The 24032-nt window shown below is 47.9% G+C and overlaps 1 protein-coding gene across 6 annotated transcripts in view; it reads right to left on the bottom strand.

Moving 5' to 3' along the window:
- Positions 1-2436: 2436 nt before the first annotated feature.
- The window catches only part of MAN2A2 (mannosidase alpha class 2A member 2), a 291925-nt gene continuing 270329 nt past the window's right edge, over positions 2437-24032 (bottom strand). For 4 of the 6 annotated variants that reach the window (XM_069625189.1, XM_069625188.1, XM_069625191.1 and 1 more), the window contains exons 22-24: positions 23764-23958; positions 5069-5179; positions 4582-4873 (exon numbers count right to left, since the gene is read on the bottom strand). In XM_069625189.1, coding sequence (XP_069481290.1) covers positions 4715-4873; positions 5069-5179; positions 23764-23958 — 465 coding nt within the window. In that variant the 3' untranslated portion in view covers positions 4582-4714. Of the gene's footprint in view, positions 4874-5068; positions 5180-23763; positions 23959-24032 lie in introns of all 6 variants that reach the window. The other 2 variants (XM_069625193.1, XM_069625190.1) reach the window with 2 other exon arrangements.

Here is a 24032-nt window from a genome sequence, read left to right as displayed (position 1 = left end):
TTCCCGTTAAAGCTGCCCAGCCGTGGAACTCCATGCCCCCACGCCTACAAGCTGATCAATCATATAGGAATTTCAGACAGAACTGCATCAACTGGCTCAAAGCCCACGACCAGCAAGACCTGACCTCTCTCTATATCCTACTTTAAATAGATTTCAGACCTTTTCAATTTTCAAAATTGCCTGTCTATGTTCTCGCTGCAGTTTTTCCCCCTCATAAGGTATGTATATATATCTGTGACTATCTGATTCGTACATATGTTATTGTGCAACCTGACTTGTATATATGCTTTGTGCAACTAAGCCCTGTGATTTCTTGACTTGTATATATGCCATTGTGTAACCTGATTCTGTATTTATTCTTTGTGCAACTAAGCTGAAAAACGTCTTGCATCCAGTGCGCCCTGATACCTTTGGGTCTGGCGCGCAATACAAATTAATAAACAAACACACCACAAGTGTCAGATATCGCTGCCTACTTTCAAACAGGTGCCTCATTCAGTGACCACACCAAACTGTGACTCGTGCCTGACCGAGCTACGAAATACAGGCTACCAATCTATATATGCACTCTCGTATATCGCATTTTAGCCATCGCTAATTCTATCAACTCAAACTCAACACATACAACCTAATCAAGCTACTGACACACAGCTTTGTAGCATGCCTCTCACCAGACAAAAGAACATTACACTTCTACAACTGATGTACACACCCTAGCTGTCCCGCCAATGCATCCTAGCACTCGGGGCACACACGGTCTGTGGATAAAAGCACCTTAATACTCTTGACACAAAACACCTAGACACTCACTGTTCCCCATGCAGAGCTTAGGGAACGTTTGGTCTTCATCCATCAGCATAAGACAATAGCAAGTACGCATTGTCCCCTCATCCGCATTACACAAAACCTGCATTCGCTTTCAGACTGGCCAGAGACCACACAGATGGCAATGGTGCACTCACATGGCCTTCTGACTCCAGGCATAGTAACTGGACGCTTGCATGTTAATGTCGGAAATCATGGGTTATAATGTGAAGAGGTCTCATGACGTCTGTCATAGCCTGCAGCACTGTTCAAGTCAACACAGAGTACCAAAGATGTCTCCTGAACTATGCTTTGCATTGCATTGCCAGATAATATTGATAATCTCAGGTGGTCTTCTGGTCCATACATATGGTCAGGAAAGGAGGATGTTGGGGCCAGGTAGAGTAGACTGGACATGCTGTAGGTAGTGTATTATACCTTCAGTCTACAACAGTGTGTGGTAATGTCTCACCCAGTACATTATAATCTTTGACATTGGGTACAGAGGCATTCATGTGCACTTTCTTTACTCTCAATAACAGAAAAAAAACATATGAACTCTAAAGATACGCACATAAATATCAACTCCAATTTGTAGCAGTTTCTCTGAGAATGGTCTAATTTACATATTCTTTATATTCAGTTCAAAGGTTGTTGTGGAAATTGGTCCAATCAAATCAAAGAGATGGTATTACATTTATTTGGGGGGGGGGGTTTGTATTTAAACATCAATTACAAAATGTGAAACCCTAAGTGCATGCAATCAGGACCCCGGCTCACACTTGTGTGGGATTTAAACAATGACAGGGAATTGAAAATGGCGTTGTGATAATGAAGGTGAGGCTGGGATGAAGCATGAGCCCCCACGTTCTTCTTCCTCGGAGCAATGCAACATGGTTTGTGGTTGATGTAGCGCAGACCTTGCTTCAAGTAGCAATGCACTGTTTATGGAGGTAGCAGCATGGGACCATGACGGTCTGTACAAAGAATTCTATGGGGGTTGGGTCCGGTTGAGTCCCGGTTACAGAAGCCAGAATGACTGAGGAAGTGGCGGAAACATGGAATTAGGTCAATTTGTTTAAACAGGATTTGAATTTGGGGCACAAGGAAAGACATTGGTGCATCAAGAACCCACCTGGTGAAATGCTATGTTGTGTGGACAACGCCCCACCTAGAAAGCCATCTAATGTATGCCTGGGACCCCTTCAACTGATGCAGTGCTCAGTTCCCTCCCGAACCCCAAATAAAATAGATAAAAACAAGATGTTTCAATGTAGTGTTGAGACCAGGATTAGACCCAGCTCTCCAGGTAGCAGTGGGCAGAAAGCAGGTCACTGGAGCTCGTCTCGTCCCGTAACTCAAACTAAGGGAACAGGGCCCTAATGTACAAAGTCATAACCTCAGGCCATACTAGGTGAAAATCCAAAACATGTTGCACATGATTATAGCAGGGTCTCAAATTGTGGACATAATTGCTCTAAGATTTCAAAAATTATGGCAAGTGAAGGTTTACCTTTTAAAAGGAAAACGCAATATAACCGAAGCACCACTGGCACTATTGTGTCAGTAAAATACATGAAGACAGCGCTCACCAAATTATATACATACATAAATCAGTGCATTTGAGAAAAATAATTTCAAAATCGTTTATTTTTCATAAAGTGTTTAAACAGTTAGAAATTATTTAAATCCAGTGCATGATTTGCCGCCCTCACTTGTAGTGTTAGTCTCATCCCACATCGTATTGGATGCGAAAAGCGTTGATTCACACAACCAAAAGATCTGCAACATTCATTGAAGCAGCTCCATGGAGGGGGATGGGCCAAAATCATCGCAGTTCCATAACTGAGGCAGCCATTGCTGGTAACCGCGAAGGCGGGCATCGGTGGATCACGTGTTCGTCTCTTGCAACGCGGCTACCCAACTCTGTCAACAAGTCTTCACAACTGCTGGCCTGTGCTGCCCAACCTGGACTGTTTGTCAAGGCCTGCACAGACAGCTAACCCTTCTTTCTGTTCGATGAACCGGCAGTGACCCATACTCAATGAGCGGAATGAGTCGGTTTTCAGTGGAAAATGTAAACGGTCCATCTATAATCTCAGTCCGAATGATTCCGCAGAAACTCAATTCTGGATTTGCAACTTGGCCTTCTGCGGGGAATCGATGCCCAGATGGGGTCTACAACTCCACTTAGCGTAAAGTGAGGCTCCTTCACCCGGAAGGACATGTTGCTCCTTTCTTGCAGTCTTCTAGCCAGCCTTGGCATGCCTCCGTTTGGTTGCGGCTAAAGATTTTGACATTACAATTCTTGATAAATAGTAAGAATGGCAGTTTTCAAACCTCTGACAGTGCAATATATCCACTACTAAACAAATGAGGTAATTCATAAAGCACCCACTGGGAGCTCCCAACTAACAGCCAAGAAATCGCGACACCAACACAGCAGGAGGACTGGCACTTACATGACAGCACAAGTAACAAGACTAGTCATATCAGGCAGCCGGCCTAGTGTTTCAGGAAGGATGTGCATCAGTTGTGTCACTTTACCACAGCCCATGATAACGAAATCAAATCATGAAAAGTGCTTTTCATCAGGGAAGACATGCAAACATGCTCCCACTGAACTGAGAGTTGCTCAACGGGTGTTTGCATCCGTGCAGACGATGCATACTATTTCGCTCCACTGAAATGTGTGCACGCTGTGATGTGTATGCATAATGATAGACACGTGTGTACAAGGAATATGCGTATAAATTGCTGGCTTCATGGGTACGGGAGTGATATACAATTACATTTGGGTCTGCATTTACGGGGCGGAGTTCAGGATTTGATAGCGACAAGTCTCTACGCGTGATGTAAAGTAACAAGTGCAACACACGATACAGTGTTAGCAGGCAGACACTCAGGTGGGCTGCGGCCACACATGGATTAGGGGCACAGCATACATCACAGTGCAAGCATTTCTGTTGTGTGCTTTTCTGACCTGACTCACTGTAGACCGTTCCCATTTCAATACTGCAAAGGTCTGTGGCTTCCATGTCAAAGTGAATTTTGGCAAGGAAAAGTAGTAACTAGCTTTCTGAACACTCACGGCCATCTTATTAAAAACAGCAACACAACTGTACAAAAAAGATATGCCTGCAAATATAAAACTTAATTTTTTTCCAATATATAACAATAAATAATCCAGTATCAGTCCAAAATAACCATTGTTCCTGGGGAAATCTGTTCAAAAGAGCACACTCAAGAGGGTCAAAAGGAGGGCAAGGACACATGCAGTCGTGGGGAGGATCAGTGAAAGTTACAAAGAAAGCAGTCCTGTGAATGTTAAGCGTTCCGCACTGTAGTGGCCCGCGAGGATGCTGAACTCGGTAGGTCCTGTAAAAATAGCACTGACAAAATGGCTCAAATAATCCAAATACTTTCAGTGCAAGTCGTTCTTCTCCAGAACTCAGCGTGTAGATCTACCAAGAAGCGGGGGATTCTACCCCATGAACGATTCTCTGCAAGTTCTCGTCTCTTCACCGAGAAGATTGCGGGGCCCTTTAGCAGGAAATGGCTCCTCAGGCGCCCACCCTTGGGGTGTTGCACAGTAAGCAGGAGAGTGGTAGCAGTCAGTTTGACTGGGAACATCTGATGCAAAGAATTTCATGAATCGACACGTCATGTAAATTACTTTACAATAACAAGCGCAAAAGTCGGTCAGTGGAAAGGAGAGAATAGGGGAGTGGCACCCATAGCACACGTTAAATTGGAGGAGCCATTTTGTCTCCATTCTGGTTTTGAAAGTCAGCTGCACCGCCTCCACAGAAAGAGCCAGTAAAAGCACACAGCACCATGACCTGGCGGTGGAATTAGACCAATTGCAACTCCAGAGAAGAGGCGTCTCTTCCTTTGGTTTGGGACAGGATTAGCCAAATCGGACTCTGAAGGTAGCAATCTCCATTGGTTCCATGTAAAGAGTGGGTATGCTACCGTTGGACAAAGGTGCCAGAGGGTACATCAGCGTCAAGGTGGTGGGCTGCATTGAAACAACATCCAGGGCGTGGAAAAGACTTGCGATGTTCAACTGTGGAAAGAGAATGTGATCATTCAAATTGCACGTATGCAGAAAGAGTGGGATACAGATCAATGATTTGCTACAGAATGCACCGACTTGCAAGACTTCAAAACGAACGTATGGGAACGTAAAATGACTTAACCAAAGCTCAGTCCTTTGTAGAGTCATGCAGAGGCAAGGGCAAGAGTATGGGATCATAGTTACCTGTCCCTGGCTTGTAGTGCAGTTAAACCCCAGATTCTTAGCTTCCAGTCCACAATCGAATCCTTTCCGGTGCAGGATGAGGGCAGTGTCTAGTGATGGAAGTCTGTCTTCCTAGAAGGTAGGAGAGAAAAGATATGTTAGGTCGAAGGGACGGTCTAACACTGTATGATCAGGCCTGAGCAGATGTCACTTTTTTTTAAGCACCATAAAATGGGAGAAGTTGGATTTTGACGTTACACTTTAATGTGAACACTAGGATTGGCTTATAGGCTGCTTTAGAGAAAGCTAATCCTACAGCAATGACAAACAGAAGTGGACTCTGGGTAAAAATAGTTCTGAGATGAGCAAATCCCAAAAATGAAGAATGAGAATAGATGTTGCATGCAGTGAAAAAGCAGCGACTTGCATTAAAAAGCAGGCACCCTACACAACATAGGCGACGTTACCCAGCAGCTCAACACATAAGCAATGTTCCCCTTTGTCAATTCAAGTCAATGTAAGCAACATCCAGAACTGCATCAGCTTTGAGGCTTAATCCCAAATTTGAGAGTTGAATGCAGCTTTCGGCTTCATTTAAGAAGTTTTAATAGGCAAAGAGGCGCAACGAGGGGAACATAAAAGGAACAACCATGGATCTCCTAATCTCCCATGGAGGTTCCTGTAAATCGTTGAATACTCAGTAGTTTTAGGGAGAATTCTCAAAAATGTGCTAATTCCCTTCACCTTAGAGACCCCCAGCAACTTCGCTGGATTTTGAGGACTTTATTTGTTTACCTGGAGAGAGTGCGAGCCTTTTCCCCACTCTCTCGTGTATTTTGATATGTGTTTTACCTCTGTGTATTCTTTGGTTATGGAGTCTAACCAACTCCATAGGCATCATCTTTTCATGTGTGTCAAACAGCACCCTCAGTGCAGTGGCACAGGTAAACCTTTTCAGGCTTTCCCAAGGTTTAAATACCTTCTCTGGGATAAACTGTTTCCCAGAGTAAGTAAAGTGAAATTGACTTTACTAGTCTTTTAAATTCCTAGACCCAGCTCACCCTATCTTACAATAGAGTGCTGGAGGGGTTACTTAGTATCCCCTGTGTTTAAACACTCATGTAACAGTCAAATGCTACCCTTTCCTCTCAGAATGGCTGGTGGCAGTGGTTTTACAACAAACTACCATGATTTTTCCCGACCGCAAACTATTCGTAGTTCCGGTAACGTTAAATCGCGGGAGCCATGTTTTTCAAGATGGCATCTGAGCCCCCTCTGTAAAAACAGGTCCCGGTCTTCTTTTTTCGCCATTTCTTTGTGGAAATGTCCTTCTAGAGTTTGTCTCTGCACGCCAAACCTAGTTTGGTCCGCTTGTTCCTTAGCCTCTGGCGGGCTTCAGGAGTGAAGACCGCCTCTGGCGACCGAGTGTCTGGGGTGGGCAGGAAGTGAGGGAGGTGCCCGAAACTCCCTGTGCTTAGTCTCCTAGGAGACCCAAATGCACTCTGTGGTGATTGGCTGGCTGACTGTCCGGCAAGGACAGCCACCCTGCTGGGTGACAGTTAGGCTGGAATGAATGGGAGAGAACTGAATAAAAGGCGAGTCTCTTGGCTTGGAAGGCAGAGTCGACCACTGAAATGAAAGACCTGAAGATGAGCTTGAAGAGGACGGCTGCTGCAACTCCTGGGCCGTTGGTTTGCCCGGTGAAGCCCTGCAGCAGGTCCGAATCGCCAAGTTCACCTCGACAGAGAAGCCCCTGCAAGGACGACTTTTTCCTTTGAGTTGGTGGGACCAATCAACTCAAAAATAAGCCACCTGGACACCTATCTCGGAGCTGGTTGCACTTTCCTCAGAGTGCTGCGGGGAACCGTATAACCAGGGAGAGGGACACCAGTTTGTGTGCTTTACTTCCAGCCACCGGAATTGAAGTTTGCCAGTTGCAAGCTTTTGACTGTTCAAGTGCAGTTCAGGAGTCCCCCAACGTCCTCCCTCTTGTCCCCATGACTGAGGCCCAGGAACAGCAAGACCTACAGGAAATGCCAGGAACAGAAGTCATCAGCTGCCTCTTTTTCTTCATTTGTAAGGTACTGTAAAATAGACAGAGTACTTGGCTCTTGCATTAAAAGTGATTGAAACTTTAGCAACTCAAAAGGCCTAATCAGCTTGTGACCCAACATATGATTCTTCTTGCTACAAACTATTCCTAAGAACTTGTGCAGACTTTTCCGTCTACTTACCAGAACTGCTTTGTCCTATCCAAGACTTTAGTCCATTGACTTTGGCCTAGCCTATTGAATTGAACTGACTCTTCTGGTGAACTCAAAATATCTACACTGTCTAAGAATAATTGTAACCTTTTATGTTCTAATAACCTTTGCCTTTTACTCCTCTTGAAAAGTATTCTTAATGCCAACAGTAAGATATTCATGTCCCCAGCACCCTTGTTACTAAAGTTAACTGTAATTGTAGGTTGTGTCTTTGGGCCACCCCAAAAGGGTTTTATCGGAGTCAGAAACTTAGAGTGTACAGTATTGAAGTATATTTGTGTGTGATTATATGATTGCCTCCTTCTAATGAATGTTTTATAATTGAATGGTTAATAAATTAATAAGTATTTAACAAAGAAACCTTGAGTGTAAGACTTGAGGAGAACCATCTCCGGTTCCGGAAGCACCTCAAAACCTTCCTCTTTGCTTCTGCTTTCTCTCCCCCTCTCCCCTGCTAAATCACTGAAACTGTACTGAATCAGCAACTGGGCCACTCACCAATCTCGGTCCTTGGCCCAGCCACTCTCCACTTGCACTGCCTCCCTGGCAACCCCTGCACTGCGGGACTGTCTCTGTATCCCTACAGCTCCCCTTCCCAGCTCTTGTCTGCACTTATCTTGCACTTGCCACCAGCTGGCCCTTATTATTTATCTTGTTCATTACTAACCCTGTACTGCACTTTCCCCTCTCCCTTTCCCCCTTGCACTTTTCCCGTCCCACCTACCCATGAACTTGCACGATCTGAATGACACCTGGCCTAGTAGGATCGTTGTCTGTCTCCCCTTGTTCCCCCCTCCCTGCCTCGTCGCGCCTTGAAACACTTGTGTATAGGCGCGTTACAAATGCCATATCATATCATATTTGGAAACCTGTGATTGCAAACCTTGTGTAACATCATTACTGCTCAAATTTCCCCTCTTGAGATAAGCCTGGCTGTTCAGCTCTGCTACCAAAACTGTGTAGTACAGACTTATACCAAAGGTTGGTTTGCTTACACCTGTAATCCTAGTTGCTTGTAGTGGTCCCAGAGGGTACTGCATTCAAACTTTGCCTAAGAAGTAGAAAGATCGTTCACTATGCAGCGCCCGACCAATGCTGCCAAATGGGGGCCGAGTCTATATTGCCTGGTGACTGTCCTGATCACCTGCATGGTCTAAGGCAGTCATACCTACACTGCCTGGTGGATCATCGTTTCTGCCATTTGAAGTTGTTGCAATTATTGCCTACTGCAGAATAGCCCTTACCCACAAGCATTGGCAGAAGTTATACAGATCTGGGTGGATAGCATACGAGTTGAGTGCTCGCCCCTCACACAGAGAGCCTGGAAGTAACCTCTCTCCATCCTTGGAAAGATGAGGATGTGGGTAAAAAGCAGGTAAAACTTAGGAGATCGGTGAAATTCCAACACCGTCATAGGGAGAAAGGAAGGATGCACCCTCAGAACAACCTTCTCCCTTGAGAACATGGTGAAGGAGGCTTTCATGACCAAGCACGAAGCTCACGTACCCTGTGAGCCGAGGTGATGGCTACCAGAAAAAGAGTTTTTTTAAATGTTTTTATTTGGTTTGTTACAACATCACATTTCACAATATCCATCCTAGGAGAAAAGAAGATCACAACAATTTTAAAGACAAGATCACAACAATTTTAAAGAATAATAGTTTTTAGAGTCAGTAACCTGAGCAGACACGAATGGAGAGGTTCAAATGGGTATTCCATTAAGAAATTCAACACCAAGTTAAGGTCCCACGGCGGAACTATGAACAGAATGGGAGGGAAGATGTTCCCAAGTCCCTAAGGAACTGAATGACAATGGGAACCTTAAAATAAGAGCCCTGTTCTGGCGTGTACTTAAATATCGACGGCACAGCCAGGTAACCCTTCATTATTATTATTATGGTATTTATTGAGAGCGGACCGGGCTACTAGAAAGAACCGAGCGCTTTACAGAGGTAACAATACAGATATACAGTGGGGGGTGGGATGTAGAGGGGACAGAGGAGGGGTAAAGCTGTTCCAGAGCGGCGGAGAGAAGAGGCAATAGACACCTGAAGCCCGTGGTGGGCCAAGTGTAATCGGAAAAAAAGACAAAACATTGGGAGAATTACAATTGAAAGGATCAATATCTTTAGCTCTCCGCCAGCTGCACAACCTGTTCCAACGGCAGTGGTATAAAGCTTTTGCTGATGGCCTCCTAGCCGAAAGCAACACCTCCAGAATGTCTACCGGGAGATCACAATCTTTGTATCTTAACCTCTCAGAAACCATGCGTCAAGGTTCAGAGTCCTGATTTCTGGATGGAGAAGATGGCCTCCCTCTTGGGAGAGCAGATCTGCTCTCTGGGGAAGACGTATTGGAGGGCAGATGGACATGCCCAGAAGTTCCAGGTACTACGTCCTCCTGGCCCAATTCCGAGCAATCAGGACTATGAACTTCCCGAGCTTCCTCAACCTCCTGATGACACGAGGAATGACTGGGACTGGTGGGAGCGCGTACAGTAGTGGAAAATCCAAATTCACCACAAAAGCGTCCCCCAGAGCTCCTCTCTGAGGAAATTCCCTGGAGCAGAACAGGTTCCATTTCCTGTTGATACTGGACATGAACAGATCCACTTGCGGGGTTCCCCAAAGGGCGAATATCTCCAGGAGGACTTCTTGAGCTAACTACCGCTCATGGGAGATTGTGGTCTGCCGGCTCAGAGCATCCGCCATTGTTTTCTCTTTGCAGGCTAGATGAACAGCTAATAGACAAAGTATGTGTTCAAAGGCGCAAAACCAGAGCTGCATTGCCTCCCTGCACGGTGGTAGTGGCCCTACACCACCTCTCTTGTTGAGGCAATGCATGGCCACTGTGTTAATAATAATAATAATAATAATAATAATTATTTGGCACTTATATAGCGCTACGAACCCTCAGGTATCTGAGCGCTGCTTATTATTACCCACAGTGTGTGGTGCTCATTTATCGACCTCGGAAGGATGAAAGGCTGAGTTTGGCCCCGCCAGGATTCGAACCTGCGTTAGCAGGCTCTGCACGGATGTCAAAGCGAGCGCTCTACTCGCTGTGCCACTTGACTGGCTGTTGTACATCATTATCAGGATGTTCTTCTCCTTTATGGACAGAAAAAAGAGCTTCAGCGCCAGTGTGATTGTCCTCAGCTCTTATAGGTTTATGTGCAGCCTGGATTCCGATGGAGACCATAAACCACTGATTGTGAAGTAGTTCATGACTACTCTCATCTCCGGCCATGGTTGCCAAAACGATTCCCTTACCATTCTTAAACTTCGTCTACATCTGCAAGATATGGTGAACTCTCAACTCGGGAGGCAAACCCTTCCCCAAGGAAGACTCCAGGACCACTCCAATGAACTGCAGCTTTTGGGAAGGGATCACCTAAGACTTCTTGAAGTTGAGGTAGAAGGCCAGTTTGTGGAGAGAGTGGCAGGGGCTGGAGAGATGTTCCAGAGCCTGTTCTAGAGAACAAGCTCAGATCCGTCAATCGTCTAGGTAGGTTAAGATGTGAATTCTCCGCTCCGCCACTTCCTCCTAGATTCCTTGCCACCATCGCCATCAACTTGGTGAAAACCCTCCGGCAGAGTTCAGCCCGAAAGGCAGAACCCAAAACTGAAAGTGAGAACTGTCAATGGCGAACCTCAGGTACTTCCTGTGCTTGGGATGTATAGGCACAGGAAAGTAAGCATCCTGAAGATCGAGTGACACCATCCAATCCTGGAGCTGAATAGCCTGGAAGATATGCAAAAGAGTGACCATCTTTAATCTGTCCTTACTGAGGAACTTGTTCAAGCATCTCAGGTCCAAGATGGTTTGCAGACCTCAGTCTTTCTTGGGAACCAGAAAGTCAGTGGAGTACCAACCTTGGTATTGCTCTTCTACAGGTACTCTCTCCACTGCACTTATCTCCAGCAGGAAGAGAATCTACTGCAGAAGGAGCTGGTCTGGTTCCCCAAGAGATTGTTTGCTTAGAGGGCAATCTGGAGGCCTTTTCAAGAAAGGAAGGCAGTAACCCTGGGCCACTGTCTGCAGCACCCAAGAATCCAAAGTAATGTTTAACCATTCTTCGCAGTGCTGGGCTAGTCTGCCTCCCACCTTAAAAGTGTTTTTGGTGCTGTGGCTGCAGTGAATGGGAGGATAGGAAAGAGGCAGGGGTGGCCTGGGCAGTTCTACCTCCATGCCTTCTTGCACCATGTGGAAATCTTCTCTGATCTTTCTGGCCACTTTGTCCTCTAATTCTTCTGACGGAAGAATAAAAATGAAAGGACTGACCCATCCAACTTTGAGAACTTGACAGAGTTTGTTAGGGCTGACGAATAGCCTAGAGACTTAGCAGCTTCCTTCGAAGTCTGAAGCTTTGCTAGGCCTTCTTCAGCTTTTGTGCCAAAAAGATGAGATCCATCAAAAGGCATGTCTAGTCATCTAGACTGCACATCCGGTGCCAAACCATATTTATGCAGTCACGAAACTCTTCTAGCTACTGTACTGGCAGCCATAGATCATCCAACACAGTCCGCTGTTTCCAAAGCAGATTGTAACAATTGGCACACATTGCTACTTTTCCGTCCTAAGCCTTCCCTCACTTCCCGTTCATGTATATGTTCCGCTGCTAATGCCAAAACACCCCACCAAGTGTGAGAGGATCTTGCTAAGGCACAAGAAGCATTTAAGACTTTAGGAGTCATGCTACCGGCAGAAAACACCCTTTTACCTAGGACGTTAAACCTCTTGTCGTCCCCATCAGGTGGAATTGTAGGGTAGGCCGCTGCTTTCGATGTAGAGGTAGCAGCTTTTACTACCAAGCTTTCAGGTTTTGGGTGCCTGGAGAGAAATTCCGAATCAAATGAAAAAGCCTATACTTTCTGGCCAGATCTTTACACACAGCAGGCATGATATCTGGTGTTTGCCAGTTCCCTAGAATTCCATTATTTAGAGCAGAATAAAAAGGTAGTGCAGGCTCCTTGGGGAGTTAGGGGGGTCCCTTGTTCAGGATGTCGGTTAGATCAACATGCACTATGTCCCTGGCAGGATAACCCCACCCCAAGCACTCTAACCCTACTCATAACAGATCTATAAGCCCACTAGAGTGAGCATAAGGATCTGGTGTGGCGGGGCGTGGCTACGAGAGCCATGTAGGAGGACACGCTCTGGAGGAGCTCCCGAGATCCTGCAACGATCCGGGCAAATAAGTGCTTTAAGACGGACCGCCGACCACTGACAAAACACATGCCGGTGTGTGAATGATTGGGCTACGCAGGGTGAACTTCTGGAAGGTGCAGGAGTGACGGCGGCGGAGATTGGTGCGGATGAGATAAAGAACACCGGAGACGACGGACGACACAAAATGGCCGACCAGAGTCCGGAACAAAGGAAGAAGTGAGCCGCACGGTGACCCAGTGGAGGCAGCGCACTTTGTGCACATTTGTCACTTGAGCAAACTACGGGTTCCCTGTGTCATGTCGAATAGGACGGTGAGGCCGAAGGCGAAACAGCCCACCCTGGACGACTTCACTAAGACGCCCCCGGGTGAGGACATCACCAAGAACAGGGACAAGCTGGCTGCGAGCAGCACGATGACTTCGGGCGCCAACCAAGAAATCCTGGTGGCGATTGCGGACCTAAGGGCGGCCTGGGAATCTAAGCTCGAACTGGCTGTCACCGAACTAAAAACGGCGCTGGACCTCAAGGTCGGAGAGGTTCAAGAGGACGTTAACCTACTCCGACAGGATGTCAGGGCCTTGGCGGAGCGCACGGAGTCCCTTGAGAAGGAAGTCGGCCCGAATACTGCGGATTGCGTCTCCCATAAAGCCGAATTGCACGCCCGGATACAAAGAGTGGGCAACCTGGAGAGCAGAGCGGAGGAGGCGGAAGGACGTGCCCGTCGCAATAACATCCGCATCGTGGGCCTGCCGGAGGGGATGGAGGACCGTGATCCTACGGAATTCATCGAATCCATGTTATTACAAGAGATACCCGGGGGAGCCCTATCCCAAGGATTTGCAGTAGAAAGGGCACACAGAGCCCTAACGAGGAGGCCGCCTCCGGGGAACCCGCCTAGGCCTATGATCGCCAAAATTCTCAATTACCGCGACCGGGAGAGGATACTGGAATGCTTTCGTAAGGGAGGGACGATCGCACGAGGAGCGGCAAACATCACGGCTTACCCGGATTATACCCTGACTGTACAGCGTAGCCGCATGAACTTTGGGTCAGTAAAGCGGAGATTGAGGGAGGCGGGCCACAAATATATGTTACTTTACCCCGCAAAATTGAAAGTCATTCACGAACATAAAACTCTGTTTTTTGAGACCCCGGAGGATGCCATGGGATGGCTCGATGCACAAGGATGCCCCCAGGAGTCAGAAGTCCGGAGGAGAAAAAGCTCGGAAGAGATATGGGAGGCATGAAGATGGCATTGCAAGATGGCGTGGCATGTGGGACTTGAATATAGTTGTTTGCGCCGCCTTCGGTAGAGAAGGTCAGATGATTGCACTACTTGTCATAAGCACTGTGGTTAATGTTGACTTAACGGGAGCCTTACGGAACGATTCTCTTTACCCCACGATAGTTTTAGTTGGGTGGCCATTATGGCGACCTCACCCTACTGAGCTCTGTGCATCGGTCGGTGCTTGCAGGGCTAGATGTGGGGGTGCCTGAGCTCTGAAGCTGGAGCTGGGCAGCAGTTGGGGTGTGTGATGTTGGGGAAGGGACAGGGGGGGAGGGGAGGGAAGTTGGGGGTTTGCTGTGTAGATAGTTAAAGGGGGTTTGAGCTGGTAAGAGGAGCTACTAGAACGATTTGCTATCTGTATCACGTGGGCAAAGGGGAGTCGCTACATGGGAAGCAAGAAGATACTCATGAGCCATGGGAGACCTTAAGATCGTAACATGGAATGTCAGGGGACTTAACAGCTATTTAAAAAGGAACAAGGTCATGATGTACCTTAAACGACAGAGGATTGATATTGCGCTGCTGCAGGAAACACACCTGACCCAACAAAAATTGGAACTGGTGGGGAAAAAGTGGAGAGGCACAGTAGTGGGCTCTCTATACTCTGCCTATGCTAGGGGAGTGCTGATCTGGGTGGCACCGCATGTTCCGCTCCGACTCATACAGGAGGTGGTGGACACGGAGAGCAGGCTGGTCATGCTGAGGGCCGTGGTAGAGAATAGGGAGGTGTGCATTATAAATACATATGCCCCCAACCAAAACACTGCCACGTATTTTAGAACCCTATGTACTCACCTGGGCGCGTGTGTGGGGGGAGCGGTTATTTGGGGAGGGGACTTTAACTGCGTGCTCGACCCAAAGGCAGACAGGTCTGATGAGAAGATTGATCGGCCCACCCCGGCGGCCGGGGTATTACAGGTATTACTAAAGGACTTTGGGCTGGCTGATTTTTGGAGACTGAAACACCCTAATGACACGCAGTACTCTCACTACTCTGCTCCGCAGCACCTACATACGAGGTTAGATTATTTTTTTGCCACGCCAGATGTGGTGATAGAGTCCACCCACATAGAATATAGAGCAAGGGTCCTGTCGGACCACTCGCCCCTGGTGCTGACCTGGCAGTACTGTCGGCCTAGGGCGCGGATACCGACGTGGCGCCTCCGTGCGGAGGCGCTTAGAGACTCAGTCTTCAGGGAAGACATCAGGGATGCGATCTTGCAGTACTTTGAGGTGAACACGGGCAGTGTGGATTCAGCGAGTACACTCTGGGAGGCCTTTAAGGTTGTGCTGCGGGGTACTGCCATTTCTAAGTCAAAAGGCCTGCAGGGTGGGGTCCTAATGGAACTAGAGCAGGCGGAGAAACAACTGGAGCGCGAAAGCGACAGGGCAGGAGGGGACGCGGAACCTGTACTTGAGCTGCAGCAGAGGTGTGCGGAGCTTTAGGAAAGGCACTGCAACCTTAACTACAAAAAATATGTCGAGAGGCAACATGCAGGTGGGGACAAAACTGGCCGCTTGTTGGCGTGGTTATATAAGAGCGAAACCCCCAGGCCCCCGATTAGGATAATAACTAGAGAGGACGGGGAGGTGGTTGACACCCTGGAAGGAGTCAATGGGGCATTTTTTGATTATTATAGAATACTATATGAGGACAGAGGAGGGGAAAATCAAGAGGAGATTAGAGAAACATTGAAAGACATGGAACTTCCCAAGATTAGTGATGAAGAAAGGGAGGAACTAGACGCACCTATTACCCTGGATGAACTAGAGGAGGTGGTGAAACAGCTGCCCACCTGCAAGACCCCGGGCACGGACGGATTCCCGGGCGAGTTTTATAAAGTATATAGGGCAGAGGTACTCCCCCCTATGCTAGAGATGTTTAATGAGTCTTTTGAGAAGGGTCGGCTACCGGATACGCTTAGAGAAGCACTAATCGTACCGCTCCCCAAGCCCAACAAGCCAGGGCATTGCTGCGGCTCGTATAGGCCGCTGTCAATGTTGAACCAGGATAGCAAGATCCTGACAGCGGTCCTGGCTAATAGGCTACGAAGGGTCATCAGTAAATTGATACACCCGGATCAGACAGGCTATGTCCCCAATAGAAATATAACTCACAACCACAGGCGACTCCACCGGGTGATTGAAGAGGGGAACAGAAGCGATGAGGAAATTGTGGTGGTGGTGTCCCTAGATGCAGTCAAGGCTTTTGATTCGGTGAGGTGGCCATGGTTGCTGGCGGCCCTGGAAGAATACGGGATGGGGCCGGGTTATGTTAGGTGGGCGAAATTGTTGTACAGCGAACCACTGGCCAGAGCACGCACGGGATCAGTGATATCCAAGAGGTGGCAACTCAGTAGAGGCACTAGACAAGGGTGTCCCTGGTCCCCAATGTTATATATTCTAGCCCTGGAGCCCTTAGCAGTGTACCTCAGGCAACAGTATGACTTGGTGGGCATTGAAATGGGGGGAGAGAAACACCTAATATCCCTATATGCTGACGATGTTTTACTGTATTTGAAGTATCCGGAGGAAAATCTCCAGTATATTTTAGAGGTCATGGAAAAGTATGCGGAACTGTCCGGCATAGCGGTAAACCCCCAAAAATCGAGCATGTTTCCATTGGGGAGCTACACAGGAGTCCCTCTGGAACGATTGCCAGTGTTGTCCGTGCCTTGGGCAGCTGACTCTTTCCGCTACCTCGGAATAGATGTATATCATACTGTGGAGGGGGAACACTTGCACAATACCGAGGTGGCTGTGCAGAAAATCTGCATGAATATGAAGTTCTGGGAGAAGCTGCCGCTGGCGATGATGGGGCGGGGAGCGATGCTCAAGATGGTGGTCCTGCCTAGGCTGTTGCATTTCTTCAGTAACATACCACACCTGATACCCAAGAAGTTCTTTGCCAAACTAAACAGCATGTGTAGGGACTTCCTGTGGCACGGCACCCGCAATAGAGTGGCGCTGTGGAAGCTACAGAACTTCCATGATAAAGGGGGCATCAAGCTGCCGAACTTTGAGGCCTATTATGTAGCCAGTCAGCTGCAATCTGTAACCAAATGGCTTTCTGATGAAGAAACTCCTGAATCTAGGCTGTTTGGGCAGGACTGCGCCCCGTTTTACCTAAAAGAGATCATCTGGGTTCCTAGACTTGAACTAAATGAACGCCCGAGTATGCTGTTGCTTGGGTGGAAGATGTGGCACAGAGCATGCCAATTGATGGAGAGCCCATGCCTGTGTTCCCCACAGGTGCCGCTAGTTGCCCTAACTAAGGGAGACAGCCAGCTTAGGATGATAATCAGGACCTATTGGGAATCGGTTGGGCTGGCCACATTGGGAGACATATGGCAAGAAGGGGCTATTAAAGAATTCGTAGACCTGGGGGAAGAGACAGGGCTACATGGGGGCCAATATGTTACGTATCTTAGGCTGGTGCAGACTATCCGTAAAACCTAGCCGGAGACTGTGCGGGCGGAAGAACCAGACGCTCTAATTGGAACGATATATGACATATCGGAGGGAGGGCACGAGATCTCCAGATTATACGAGGTGGTGATGACCCGGGTGGGGAAGGACTTGATGGAATTGAGGCTGGACTGGGAAGCGGAGGTGGGGGCGCAGTTGACCGATGGGATGTGGGAATGGGCCATGGGATACCATAAGAAAGTGTCCAGAAATGCTAGATTGCAGCAAATACAGCTATATATAACGCATAGAGCCTATATGACCCCGAAAAGAATATCTAAGTTTGCGAACGCAGGAAGACAAGCATGTCCGAAATGCGATGAGGAAGACGCAGATATGACACACATGTTCTGGTCTTGCCCAGTGATCGAAGCTTTTTGGGGGGAAGTGGCACGGAAACTAGCAGACAAAGGGGTCCCGCTACACATAGATACGGCCTGGGCCTGCCTGCTGGGAGGGTTTCCCAGACCACGGAACACTAAACACCTTGGGAAACTGAGGGACCTGTCATATGTGCTTGCTAAGAGAAGGATAGCCATGAGCTGGAAGCAATGCCACAAGCCACGGATAGAGGTATGGTGGCGGGACTTGCAAAAATGGGCAGAGGCTGAAACGGTGGTATGGCAGGAGGCATGTAGCAATTGCGGGGAGGAAGATGTAGGTAACCTGACGGCTTGGAGGATGTTAATTACAGGACTGTTTGGCATAGTAGCGGACCCTGCAGCTTCGGAAGGAAGCGATACCCAGCCACACGCAGTGGATACAGAACCGAAATATTGATAAGCTCTTGAGCGGGAGGGGGGAATTGGGGTGCAGTAACGAGTATTAATTGATGTTTTCGAGCCTATTGTATTTAATGCTGCTAGTTTGGTTTGTATTGTTTATTTTCAAAATATTTTTTTTTCTTTAATAAAAAAAGGATCTGGTGTGGCAACCAACACTTCAGGGGAATTGTCAAGTCCACTAGGCTCCGTTAGGCATCCCGTGAGATATTCCAGCCTGGCCTCATTAAAAATAAGCTCATCTGGCCCATGTTGGGTGCCATAAGCATAGCCAAAAGGAGAATCGGAGTAATCCTCTTCCTCAAATATTGATTTGAAAGCCGTCGATGGGTCGGCAGAAGATGATGATGGCTTCGATGTTGAAGGTGTCAGCGTCAAAACCTTCGAGGAGAGAGAAGGACAAGGTGCTTCGAATTTTCTCGAGACAGTGTGGACCCCTCCCGAGGAAGATCCTCCGGGTTTAGGACCTTGGCCATGGGCATGTGAGACGTAGTCCCCCTGTTGGCATTCTGCGATGCAATGGGTTGGAAGCTTTTTCAAGGCGTTGGCAGAAGCAGCCTTAGAAAACTCCTCCATCATTTTAATTCTAAACTCTTGCACTCTGCTTTAGAACTTTATAGAAAGACCTAGTGACAGAGGATATTTCGTCATCATTTACAAACTGCCTAAAACCATCCAGAAGCAAGGCGCCACCATTCTGGAGTTGGGGCGAAACAAGTTATATAGGTTTTCTTTTAAAGTGTAAGGGACGTAAATAGGTTTAAGACATAGGCTAGTGAACTATTTACTTTTCACAGACTTTCTGACATCATCCTTAGTTTTGTTTGAGGCAGGGAAACCCCTCTTAGTTATACGGCCAGGTAGGGTTCTTACTTATTGTCTGTTAAATAAAGGTTTATGCCAACAAGCATTCCACCTTTGTGTCCTGCGTCTACTTCGGAACCCTTACAGTATGTACTTAAATAAGTAATTCTATAATGCTTTGCAATGTATGTTACTTTGTCATCTCATCAGTTCCCTGAGGGAGAAAAGTCTAGAGTGAAAATAGGTCTTATACGCTGTAACTTGCAATGTACTGAGCAATAAGACAAAAACAAGAGACGAAGGGGGTCGGAAACCTAATTAAATACTCACTAGACTCAGATGGTTCTCTTATTTTCTCTCAAATAGAGAACAATAGGTCCAAATGAACTCTTTCTTCATCCCTACTTGCTGTCAATTGTGGGGTACCCCAGGGTTCCATCCTGCCTTAGTAATATTCAACCTTTATATTGCACCCGTGAGTTGTGCTGTCCACAGCGAGAGTCTGCTCTAACCCAAAGCGTCATGGGCCAGCGACATTGAAAGACACCAATCCTGTAAAGAGATCCTTTGATATGATATGATCTATGATATGATATGGCATTTGTAACGCGCCTATACACAAGTGTTTCAAGGCGCGACGAGGCGGGGGGAACAAGGGGAGACAGACAACGATCCTACTAGGCCAGGTGTCATTCAGATTGCGCAAGTGCACGGCTAGAGGGGAAGGGAAAAGTGCAAGGGGGAAGGGAGAGGGGAAAGTGCAGTACAGGGTAATTAGCATACAGTATAAATAACAAGGGCCAGCTGATGGCAAGTGCGAGGTAAGTGCAGACAAGTGCTGGGAAGGGGGCTGTAGGGATACAGACACAGTCCCGCAGTGCAGGGGTTGCCAGGGAGGCAGTGCAGGGGAGAGTGGCTGGACGAGGACCGAGAACGGTGGGTGGCCCAGTTGCAGATTCAGTGCAGTTTCAGTAATTTTAGCAGGGGAGAAGGGGAGAGAAAGCAGAGGCAAAGAGGAAGGTTTTGAGGTGCTTCCGGAACCGGAGATGGTTCTCCTCAAGTTTCAGGGAGGCAGGAAGGCTGTTCCAGAGGGAGGCCCCTGCAGCGGAGAGAGATCTGCCCCCAACTCGTTGTTTGGAGAAGCGGCTGACCCTGAGGGAGTTGGAGGTGGATGAGCGAAGAGCTCGAGAAGGAAGATATTTAGGAAGAGAGAGTTGAAGGTATTTTGGCCCAAGGCCCCAGAAGGCCTTGTGGACAATGCAGAGGGTTTTGAACTTGATCCTCATAGTCACTGGGAGTCAGTGTAGTGATTTCAGTCCTGGAGTGATACCGTCCCTGGGCTTGAGGCCAAGGACAAGTCTCGCAGTCCTGTTCTGGATGAGTTGCAAAGGGCAGAGAGTACAGGCAGGCAGATTTAGATAGAGGCTGTTACAGTAGTCCAGCTTCGAGAGAACCAGGATTCTAGAGACAGTGAGCTTCTGGGGGAAGGAGAGGAAAGGAAGGATACCTCTGAGGAGGTGTAGCTGGTAGTGTGACTTATTAGAGACGTCAGATATGATAGGAGAGAAGGAGAGTGTGGAGTCAAAGATGACCCCGAGGTTTTTTGCCTTGCAGGTAGGAGCAGGAAGAGGGCCAAGAGAGGCCGGCCAGAGAGCTGCAGGGAAGGAGGGAGTGGGTGTGCCGATGAGTAGAATCTCAGTCTTACTGGCATTAAGGCAGAGGTCGTTGGCGGCACACCATTCCTGGATAGCAGAGAGACAGTCAGAGATGAGGGAAGGGGAAGAGGAGGCTGAGGGTAGCCTGAAAATGAGCTGGGTATCATCCGCGTAGCACTGAAAGTTGGGGCAGAGAGCGGCGATGCGGTGGGCGAGAAGTGCCAGATACTGGTTGAACAGCCAGGGAGAGAGGTTGGATCCCTGGGGGACACCACAGGTAGAGAAAAAGATGTCAGAGAGGAAAGACCCCAGTTGGGGGTCTCCCGAATTCCTCAATGTGAATCAGGCTAAAAACAAATGTATCCGACTCAGTGGGGGGCAAATCCCAGTCTGTAAGTGAAGACTCTCGAAGACTAATCTCAACACATTCTCTATAGCTTCTACTCTATTACAGAGCCATTGGTCTTGTGACGAATAAACTTCCGGGGCACCCATAGTCCAGGGATGAATATCGGTTTCTAAACCATCAATCAGGCCCACACCTCTAGTACACCAGAAGGGATCTGAACAGATTGGAATACAAGTGAATTATAAGACCTCCTTGTCCAATTTTGGTAACGTAGACGGAACGGCAGGCTTATCTCAGCAAGGTCATGGATCGTTTAGTGGCAATATAGCAAAAATCAAATTATCACCCAATGAAAAAAGGGACTCTCCAATCAAGGTTGTATACAAATATATACTTTATTATTACTACAACAGACAGTTCTAGCACACTACAAAATACAACCCACCCTGTAATGGAACACAGAAGACAGTTTAATGAGGGAAAGGCGTGCATCTGGATACTGACAGAAGGTAAGTTGGTAAAGTAATCAGTCTTACTGTTCAAGGTTATTCGGCTTCAGCACCAAGGGGGCAAAGAGTCATAACTGTCTCTAGGGGCCTTCAGAGAAGAACCAGGGTGGGTAGAACCACAATGGGGCAGGACCACAATATACCTGGTGCTGAAGAAGTTCTTGGTGCTCGATAGCATCGAGGCATTTCTAGGGCGCTTCGCAGCCCTTGAGGCAGAGTTAGTGGCGGGAGACAGCTGCTGGTACCAGGCAGCAGGCAGTCCGGTAAGCGAGGCTGGATGGACGTCTGCAGGCTGTCCGGCGCGGCGGTTCGGAACAAGAATCATTGTCTCTATGCTGGTTGGCGGATCTGGAATGCTGGTCGAGGCGTCTCAGACGGCTATGGTGACTGCAGTGTGACAACATTCAGCAGTGCAGCCAGATGCGGTTCGATAGACTAAACTGTCTAGAAAATGTCCTTAAAAGATGGATGCTGATCAATGCTTGTGTGGCACTCCTCCTAGCTTCTTCGCAGGGCTCGTATCCTTTCAAGGTGGACGGCCCAAAGCTCAGGAGAATGTTTGCCGGCAACAGCCTTGTCCTTCGTTCAGATAGTCCCCGGCACTTCCCACCTAGGAAGTTTGCTGGCAGAACCAAGCAGGGCACGCTGTGTGCTGGCTGGGTACCGGTTCTGGAGCTACTGGACGGGTCCTCCGAGTCCGGTATCTCCTTCTGTTCCCAGGGAGATGTTTAGGGGAGGGATCTTGTTTTCCTCTTGGAACACCTGGCCTTCCTTCACTGGCAGAAGATCTAAGGTAGACTGTACCTTCGGCTGGGTCCAAATGAGTCATCCTTCTTACTCCTTCAGATGATCTGCTAATTGAGGGGCTCAGCCCCCTTTTGAAGTCAAATGGGCCACAGTGATTGCTGCAGGCTAAACCCACCTTACCAACCCACTCCTGGGTCCCCACCAACTATCTTCTGTTATGCATGAGCCAAGACCACAGTGCTCTGCAACAGGACAGACAATGGGTGACAATATATACCTAAGTCCCACCCATGTCCTTGTCTGTTGTAGATCAAGTGTCCCTCTAGTTAACTGAGCTCCCTGTGACTCTTGATTAAAGCGCAGCGTTCCCTTGAGGTTTGTGCTGGCAGCAGACTTCCTGTCTCCCCCAAACCCAATACTTCTCCCCTCTGAAAGGGGTTAGCTCTGCAGGGGTTTGCCTACGGTAAATTGTGGACACACACATGTATTTCACTGCATTTCATACAGAGGGGTGGGAGCTAGCTTCAAGTTGACACATTGCATACCAAAGGGGTATTAGCCCCACTTTCCTGTTGTGTATTCCGGTAACCAAGCCCCTTCAGGCTTGCTTCAATTATCTCTCATTAGCATGCACTGCCACCAGCATTTGATATTTAAATTAGGCTACCCATGCTGGAGGAAGGTGTGCCTTCCCCCTCCTCGAGATGCTTTCATGTACCCGGGGTTGTCACATTCCAGATGAATATGACAGGGGAAGACAGCGCCTGTAGACTGTGGCTTCCCGAAGCACACGTGACTATGCGTTTTGTGCAGGAAGCAGATGGACTGTGTGTGGAAAGGCCTCACACAGTCCTCTCCCCATGCGGATGGTCGAATTCCTCACAGGTCTTCCACATAAACCAGGTCTCTTGTTCAAAGAAAACATGAAACAGAAAACCTAGAAATCTCGGTATCAAACTCACTCTCCTGCAAACTCTTCCTCCCCAGAAACCTCGAGCCATAGTTTAAGTCCAAGTCGTATACACACGAGTCACCCTAAACCCACCATCAATCCCCCATCTCACGTCGGTCTTTCATACTCAAGCATCCCTAATCTTAGGTTAGCATAAATTCGATCATATTACCCAGTCTCAATAGCCATCTGGTCAACCCGCAGCTTCAATGGAGAACACCTAAAATCTCAGAAGACATGCCAAGTAAAGACAAAGAAACAGGCCTGCTCTGCTTACACTCTTGAGCTCTTGCAGGACACTTGACACTGGCTCCTACTTACTATAGTTCAGGAACAAACCCAAAATCGTTTTGTTCACTTTCAGCTAACCCCACTCCCTACCTAACCACCACCCTGGCCTAATGCTTCAGCTTGTGTAATGCTTATATCCCTTATCCAAAGTATGCATTCCCACGCTATCCATAGTAACCACGCGTTCTCCCTAAGCAATTGAGCATGCAAAGCTCTTGACGTAGCCCACCTTCTCTCAGCCATGTGACACCCTTTAAGGCCTGCCATGACTAAATCCCCTCAATAAAATTCAATAAAATTAACTTATCCAGCGGGTCTGCCGTAGATGAATCCAAATGAAAGGTGCAGCCGGATTACTTATTCCAGTGGATGGAAAGTACGAAAAAATATATTTCACTATTTTGGAGAGCTTGCTACGTGCCGATTAACCCTTACCTCAGCTTGAAGGGTCCTTAAGTTGAGAATGTGGAAATCGCAGGGAAGGAGGGACGAGAGGGGAAGGAAAGATTTGAGAGCAGGGCCTTCTTCTTTGTCATTGGTTACAGGCATCACCAGTATCTCGTGGTTGAGGTGCATGGATGTCATGTGACTGAGCAGGGACGGATAGTTGACAGAACGTTTGTCTTCTACCTACAAGGGAGTAAAAACACACGGTCAGAAAAAGAGGGGTCTGCAGCAGGCAAAAACAAGGTCAATAGTTCATG

Source organism: Ambystoma mexicanum, chromosome 11, assembly GCF_040938575.1.
Source record: "Ambystoma mexicanum isolate Mex_15411 chromosome 11, UKY_AmexF1_1, whole genome shotgun sequence".
In the NCBI taxonomy this organism is placed as follows: domain Eukaryota; kingdom Metazoa; phylum Chordata; class Amphibia; order Caudata; family Ambystomatidae; genus Ambystoma; species Ambystoma mexicanum.
Note: the sequence above shows the minus strand (reverse complement) of the source record. Positions and strands in the feature narration are given on the sequence as shown.